Genomic DNA, 8,093 nt, shown 5'->3' with positions numbered 1-8,093 from the left:
ACATTTTTATTGAAAACTTAAAACAAAAATAAATCAAGTTTGTCAAACAAAAGCTGCTACTTTGCCATTTCATTTTAACAAGGAGACCTAGCCCTTGCATTTTTCTTAATATCCCATGCACTACAATACAGATGAGAACATTATTGTAGGTATGCATCTGGCATTGCTAGGCCTGTGCTCTCACAAGGTTAGCGAATACAGTAGTTGAAGTGCTACAGCTGGCTCTACACTAGAAAAAGGACTTTTGTGGATATAATCTAAGAAATCATTCTGAAGTTTAAGTATTATGGATTTGGGAAAAGAACAAGCCACCACTCTTATGACTGTTGCTCTCAAAGTTACTGTATTTGTAAAGTTGGGTGTGCATAACAACCCACTTGCATGTGAGTGTGTTAAAACACTGTCCTCATTAAGCAGCAATAATTGAGTGCCTTTGAAATTAGAAAGCTAGAGAGAAATTAAAGTAATATCTCCCAGCTCCATAAGCTCTACAGTGGAAGTGACAATGCAGCTAGAATCTAAGGTGGAGATGGTCCTTTTCTACATGCCTCCGACTTCCAAATGGGAGCTGTACAGCATCACAGTGCTTCCTCTCACAATACCCTGCTAGTATATGGGTGAAGGGTGGCCACCTTCAGAACTGCTGCAGTGTGCATTTCTGGAGGAGTGCATCTACGGAAAGTTTGACTGTAAAACAGTAGGACAGGCTTCCCCCAGTGGCGAGTGTGCTGTACTACTTAAATCAGCTCAATTCAAGGTCTAGTTACTGGAGCCGAACAACACTAGTTAGTGTAGATATAGAAGCCCTTACTCCAGGAAAATCTGAAATGAGTTTTAGGCAACAGTGAAAGCAATCCTTCGATTGTTCTTGGAAGCTTTTTACTATGAGCTATTTCGGTTACTGGATCTGTTCTCCAAATTCAGACAAATAAAATTAAACTAAAAGTTGTATCTTACATAAACCAAGCTCAGAGTAATACTTATGGCAAGATGGTAATCTCTCCAGCCAGCTGGAGGTAGGGTAGTAGTTTAATAAAATGGACTGCTAGCTCCTGTTCTAAATGTCAGTTGCATAAATTATGATAGCTATCATGTAATTTAAAATAGGACAGTGTTCTATTTTGTAAGCCACAATCCACTACAAAAATACAGTGTAAAATTGCTTTAGTCTTTTAGACACCCTGAGGAGGATTCCTACAATTCCATAACCTGATGCCATTCATAAATGGCAGAAGAGCACTTTGAAAATACAATCATGTAAAAATCACCCATCTATAATAGTACCTTCTGGGGTATTTGATTTGACAAAGACCTGAGTATCTAAACTGGGTACTGAGAATCACATTTTAGTGATCAATATTGAGTCAGAAATATACCTGTAGCGACACCCTTTAAAGCCTTACAGCATGGTTGCTGTAATCTGGGAGAATTACTTTATAACTCCTTTTAAAGTAGTTTTACACACAAATAATTGAAAAGCAGGCTCCATTTCTTTGTCTCATCACTTCCTAAGTCAGTTTGCAGATTGTTATAGCACCTTCCCATAGCCTAAGTGCTGGGTAAAGAGGCTCTGTGAACTTGCAGCGGAACGTATGCAGGTGGGCCATACCATCCGTTACATTATAGAACGAGAGGATGCCAGCCTCATAATCCAGGAAAACACCAATTCGTTCGGGATCGTCATGTGTTAGGATCAGGGTCCTCTCTCCTTTGTGAAATGCCCAATATTCAAGGTCAAACCTTTTTATACACCAGGATGTTCTGTTCCACCCTAGTCGACAAGTTTCGGAGTCTCCATGTCTCTTGATGGAAGGGAACGCTGCTCCAATCCACCATCCTCGTCCAGCATGAAGCACGTCCACTTCCCAGTAATGGCTCCCAGAGAAGAAGGCATCTTTGCTCAAGACTTGCCATAACTTATCAAATCTCTGGGGGCTAGAAGGGTAAAATTTCCTCCTCCAGCTGCAGCTTACTGTAAGACGATCCTCAGACAAACTCAACCTGGGATGAAGGCTATCGTATTCCAGGGTTGGAGATCTCGCATCTAGAACCAAAACCATAAGTATGTTACATGTAATTATTTGAAACTTGCATGAGTGACTAATAGAGATCTCTTGAGACAAGTCAGGCCTGATTCCTATGAATGATGGCAAGTCTATCAGAGCACTGAAACTGACTATGGTAGAGGATTGTAACTTCTTTGGGAAAATGTAACTAAAAAAGGGGGGGGGAGGGGCGTTTAAGGAAAACTGCATTTTTGATTACTTGTAGTTTAAGAAACGTGTGAAGGGAGAGGCCCTAAAACAAACTATAAATTAATGTCCTGTTTTTTTACAAACTGGTTTAAAACATTATGAGTAAAATGTAACCAAGGAAAACTGCTTTGCATAAAACTGGAGGACACAATATCAGGGAGAACCAAATTTTAACCAAATTCAGTACGTTAAATAACAAATAAGTATAAAATACCAACTATTGCTGTAGATTTTAAGGACAAGTTTATTTTTCTTAGAACTGATTTTTCTACTTAGATTCATAGATACTAAGGTCAGAAGGGACCATTATGATCATCTAGTCCGACCTCCTGCACAACGCAGGCCACAGAATCTCACCCACCCATTCCTGCGATAAACCTCTCACCTATGTCTGAGCTATTGAAGTCCTCAAATCGTGGTTTAAAGACTTAAAGGAGCAGAGAATCCTCCAGCAAGTGACCCGTGCCCCATGCTACAGAGGAAGGCGAAAAACCTCCAGGGCCTCTTCCAATCTGCCCTGGAGGAAAATTCCTTCCCGACCCCAAATATGGTGATCAGCTAAACCCTGAGCATATGGGCAAGATTCACCAGCCAGATACCCAGGAAAGAATTTTCTGTAGTAACTCAGGTCCCACCCCATCTAACATCCCATCACAGGCCATTGGGCCTATTTATTATGAATATTTAAAGATCAATTAATTACCAAAATCATGTTATCCCATCATACCATCTCTTCCATAAACTTATCCAGTTTAATCTTAAAGCCAGATAGGTCTTTTGCCCCCACTGCTTCCCTTGAAAGGCTATTCCAAAACTTCACTCCTCTGATGGTTAGAAACCTTCGTCTAATTTCTAGTCTAAACTTCCCAATGACCAGTTTATATCCATTTGTTCTTGTGTCCACATTGGTACTGAGCTTAAATAATTCCTCTCCCTCTCCAGTATTTATCCCTCTGATATATTTATAGAGAGCAATCATATCTCCCCTCAACCTTCTTTTAGTTTAGGCTAAACAAGCCAAGCTCCTTGAGTCTCCTTTCATAAGACAGGTTTTCCATTACTCGGATCATCCTCGTAGCCCTTCTCCGTACCTGTTCCAGTTTGAATTCATCCTTCTTAAACATGGGAGACCAGAACTGCACACAGTATTCCAGGTGAGGTCTCACCAGTGCCTTGTATAACGGTAGTAAAACCTCCTTATCTCTACTGGAAATACCTCGCCTGATGCATCCCAAGACCACATTAGCTTTTTTCACGGCCATATCATATTGGTGGCTCATAGTCATCCTATGATCAACCAATACTCCAAGGTCCTTCTCCTCCTCCGTTACTTCTAATTGATGCGTCCCCAGCTTATAACTAAAATTCTTGTTATTAATCCCTAAATGCATAACCTTACACTTCTCACTATTAAATTTCATCCTATTACTATTACTCCAGTTTACAAGGTCATCCAAATCTTCCTGTATCGTTTCCTGGTCCTTCTCTAAATTGGCAATACCTCCCAGCTTTGTATCATCCGCAAACTTTATTAGCACACTCCCACTTTTTGTGCCGAGGTCAGTAATAAAAAGATTAAATAAGATTGGTCCCAAAACTGATCCCTAAGGAACTCCACTGGTAACCTCCCTCCAGCTTGACAGTTCGCCTTTCAGTAGGATCCAGTGTAGTCTCCCTGTTAACCAATTCCTTATCCACCTTTCAATTTTCATATTGATCCCCATCTTTTCCAATTTAACTAATAATTCCCCATGTGGCACGGTATCAAATGCCTTACTGAAATCTAGGTAAATTAGATCCACTGCGTTTCCTTTGTCTAAAAAATCTGTTACTTCCTCAAAGAAGGAGATCAGGTTGGTTTGGCATGATCTACCTTTTGTAAAACCATGTTGTATTTTGTCCCATTTACCACTGACCTCAATGTCCTTAACTACTTTCTCCTTCAAAATTTTTTCCAAGACCTTGCATACTACAGATGTCAAACTAACAGGCCTGTAGTTACCTGGATCACTTTTTTTTCCTTTCTTAAAAATAGGAACTATGTTAGCAATTCTCCAATCATACGGTACAAATGATCAGGGATGAGTATAAAAATATTGCTCGGGCATGCAGGAGTGAAATCAGGAAGGCCAAATCACACCTGGAATTGCAGCTAGCAAGAGATGTTAAGAGTAACAAGACGGGTTTCTTCAGGTATGTTAGCAACAAGAAGAAAGTCAAGGAAAGTGTGGGCCCCTTATTGAATGAGGGAGGCAACCTTGTGACAGAGGATGTGGAAAAAGCTAATGTACTCAATGCTTTTTTTGCCTCTGTCTTCACGAACAAGGTCAGCTCCCAGACTACTGCACTGGACAGCACAGCATGGGGAGGAGGTGACCAGCCCTCTGTGGAGAAAGAAGTGGTTCGGGACTATTTAGAAAAGCTGGACGTGCACAAGTCCATGGGGCCGGATGTGTTGCATCCGAGAGTGCTAAAGGAACTGGCGGATGTGATTGCAGAGCCACTGGCCATTATCTGTGAAAACTCAGGGCGATCGGGGGAAGTCCCGGGAGACTGGAAAAAGGCTAATGTAGTGCCCATCTTTAAAAAAGGGAAGAAGGAGGACCCTGGGAACTACAGGCCAGTCAGCCTCACATCAGTCCCCGGAAAAATCATGGAGCATGTCCTCAAGGAATCAATTCTGAAGCACTTAGAGGAGAGGAAAGTAATCAGGAACAGTCAGCATGGATTCACCAAGGGCAAGTCATGCCTGACTAATCTAATTGCCTTCTATGACGAGATAACTGGCTCTGTGGATGAAGGGAAAGCAGTGGATGTGTTATTCCTTGACTTTAGCAAAGCTTTTGACACGGTCTCCCACAGTATTCTTGTCAGCAAGTTAAAGAACTATGGGCTGGATGGATGCACTACAAGGTGGATAGAAAGTTGGCTAGATTGTCGGGCTCAACGGGTAGTGATCAATGGCTCCATGTCTAGTTGGCAGCCGGTATCTAGAAGAGTGCCCCAAGGGTCGGTCCTGGGGCCGGTTTTGTTCAATATCTTCATTAATGATCTGGAGGATGGTGTGGCTTGCACCCTCAGCAAGTTTGCAGATGACACTAAACTGGGAGGAGTGGTAGATATGCTGGAGGGTAGGGATAGGATACAGAGGGACCTAGACAAATTGGAGGATTGGGCCAAAAGAAATCTGATGAGGTTCAACAAGGACAAGTGCAGAGTCCTGCACTTAGGACGGAAGAATCCAATGCACTGCTACAGACTAGGAACCAAATGGCTAGGCAGCAGTTCTGCAGAGAAGAACCTAGGGGTGACAGTGGACGAGAAGCTGGATATGAGTCAAGAGTGTGCCCCTGTTGCCAAGAAGACCAATGGCATTTTGGGGTGTATAAGTAGGGGCATTGCCAGCAGATCGAGGGACGTGATCGTTCTCCTCTATTCAACACTGGTGACGCCTCATCTGGAGTACTGTGTCCAGTTTTGGGCCCCACACTACAAGAAGGATGTGGAGAAATTGGAGAGAGTCCAGCGAAGGGCAACAAAAATGATTAGGGGTCTGGAACACGACTGATGAGGAGAGGCTGAGGGAACTGGGATTGTTTAGTCTACGGAAGTGAAGAATGAGAGGGGATTTGATAGCTGCTTTTAACTACCTGAAAGGTGGATCCAAAGAGGATGGATCTAGACTATTCTTAGTGATAGCAGATGACAGGACAAGGAGTAATGGTCTCAAGTTGCAGTGGGGGAGATTTAGGAGGGATATTAGGAAAAACATTTTCACTAGGAGGGTGGTGAAACACTGGAATGCGTTACCTAGGGAAGTGGTGGAATCTCCTTCCTTATAAGTTTTTAAGGTCAGGCTTGACAAAGCCCTGGCTGGGATGATTTAGTTGGGGATTGGTCCTGCTCTGGGCAGGGGGTTGGACTAGATGACCTCCAGAGGTCCCTTCCAACTCTGATATTCTATGATCTCCCAACCATCTCCCCCAAATTCCTAGTTTAAAGCTCTCTTAATCAGTTGTGCCAGCCTCCATCCTAGAAGTCTATTTCCTTCCCTACTCAGATGAAGTCCATCCCGAGAGAACTGTCCTCCGTCCATGAATGCTTCCCAGTGGCCATACATCCCAAAGCCCTCCTTATAGCACTACTGCCTAAGCCATCTGTTGATAGTCAATCTTGTCACACCTTTGTTGCCCTTCTCTAGGAACAGGCAGAATCCCACTAAAGATCACCTGAGCCTCGATTTCCTTAAGCATCTTCCCCAGCCTAGTCTAGTCTCCCTTAATACTTTTCAGCGAGAATCTAGCCGTATCATTTGTTCCCACATGGCTCAGATGCCTCATGGAAAACTAGGTAAACATTCTAATTAGTAATGGTTTTGCTGCTGCATGCCATATTTTCTGAATTATTTTTCCTCCCTGCCTCACTCTGAAGATTATTTTGCTTGTAAATAGGATATGTGGTCTTTAAACATCCACCTGTCCTTTAGTGTCACATGATAATACTGTGATGACATATTTGGGCACTGACTGGTGATATATAGTAATTACACAGTACTTTTCATGAGCAAGGGCCAGAATAAAGGTGTGAATTTACACCAGCTGAAAATCTGGTCCTAGATCTCAAAGCTATCTACAAAAGTGGGCAAGTATAATTTTTCTAGTCTTACAGAAGGGGAAACTAATACAATATGGCTAAGTGAGGAATAAACAGCAAAAGCTTGTGTTTTTATGCAAACAGCCTTAATAATAAAGAATAATGGCAGAAAAACAGATTTTTTATTTTAAACACATGCTTTGTGTGTGTACACACACTATAGTTATACATATACACATTGTGGACCTGATTCTTCCAATGACCTCATGTAGTCATTTACACCAGTGCAAGCTAAGTCCAAAGTGGGTGTGATATGCTACCATTCTGATTTAGTAGTATTTTACTTCAAATTTTCAGTCAGTACAGGCGCAAATGTCTAGAGCCAAATTTATTACTTCCTTGCACAAAGTATGTGTTTACATATATGTATATCAGTGTTTTTTCCAAAGTCAAAGTCATTTTACACTATGAAAAAGTTAAGCTTTTTCTAGACAAGGAAAGGTGGTCGAGTTTAGGTTGGGCTTAGCCAGCTCATGTTAGCTGCTTTGACATTTTTCCTAGTCTAGTTAAAACCTCATTGTCCCTTACTTTAAAAAGCAAAATGACACAACTTATTAAAGGTGTTCACCCAAAGCAGCACTCACAAACTTTCTAAGCAAATAACTTTGTCCACAAAGCCTTGAGTGATAGAGACACAAGTGCTTAGAAGTTTTAACAAGCTGGATTGTTTTGTGATTTGATCTTTATATAGTCACTGCGACAAAGTTCCTGCTCTACCTTGGTGGGTCTTGCGCTTATTGGTGGATTTGCTCACCTTGGAGCTTCACGGCAGCCCTCAGCTTGGCCGTTTTTCTGAATTCACAGTCCAGGTCAACTCCTCCTGTGTCTGACCAGGAGTTGGGAGGATTTGGGGGGGAACCCGGGCCCGCCCTCTACTCCGGGTTCCAGCCCAGGGGCCTGTGGAATGCAGCTGTGTAGAGTGCCTCCTGGAACAGCTGTGCAACAGCTGCAACTCCCTGGGCTACTTCCCCATGGCCTCCTTCCAACACCTTCTTTATCCTCACCATAGGACCTTTCTCCTGGTGTCTGATTATGCTTGTACACCTCAGTCCTCCAACAGTCCGCTTTGAGCAGGGGGTTGGACTAGATGACCTCCTGAGGTCCCTTCCAACCCTGATATTCTATGATTCTCACTCTCAGCTCCTAGTGCCTCTTGCTCCCAGCTCCTCACACGCACAGCACAAA

The 8,093-nt window shown here is 42.6% G+C and overlaps 1 protein-coding gene across 1 annotated transcript in view; it reads right to left on the bottom strand.

Moving 5' to 3' along the window:
• Positions 1-67: 67 nt before the first annotated feature.
• The window catches only part of TRIM14 (tripartite motif containing 14), a 31,764-nt gene continuing 23,738 nt past the window's right edge, over positions 68-8,093 (bottom strand). Inside the window, exon 6 of the mRNA XM_074953577.1 lies at positions 68-2,044. Within this exon, the coding sequence (XP_074809678.1) occupies positions 1,509-2,044 (536 nt within the window). The 3' untranslated portion in view covers positions 68-1,508. The remainder of the gene's footprint in view (positions 2,045-8,093) is intronic.

The sequence above is a fragment of the Natator depressus genome, chromosome 5 (genome assembly GCF_965152275.1).
Source record: "Natator depressus isolate rNatDep1 chromosome 5, rNatDep2.hap1, whole genome shotgun sequence".
NCBI lineage: Eukaryota > Metazoa > Chordata > Testudines > Cheloniidae > Natator > Natator depressus.
The sequence above is the reverse complement of the archived record's forward strand: the minus strand, read 5'-3'. Positions and strand labels throughout refer to the sequence as shown.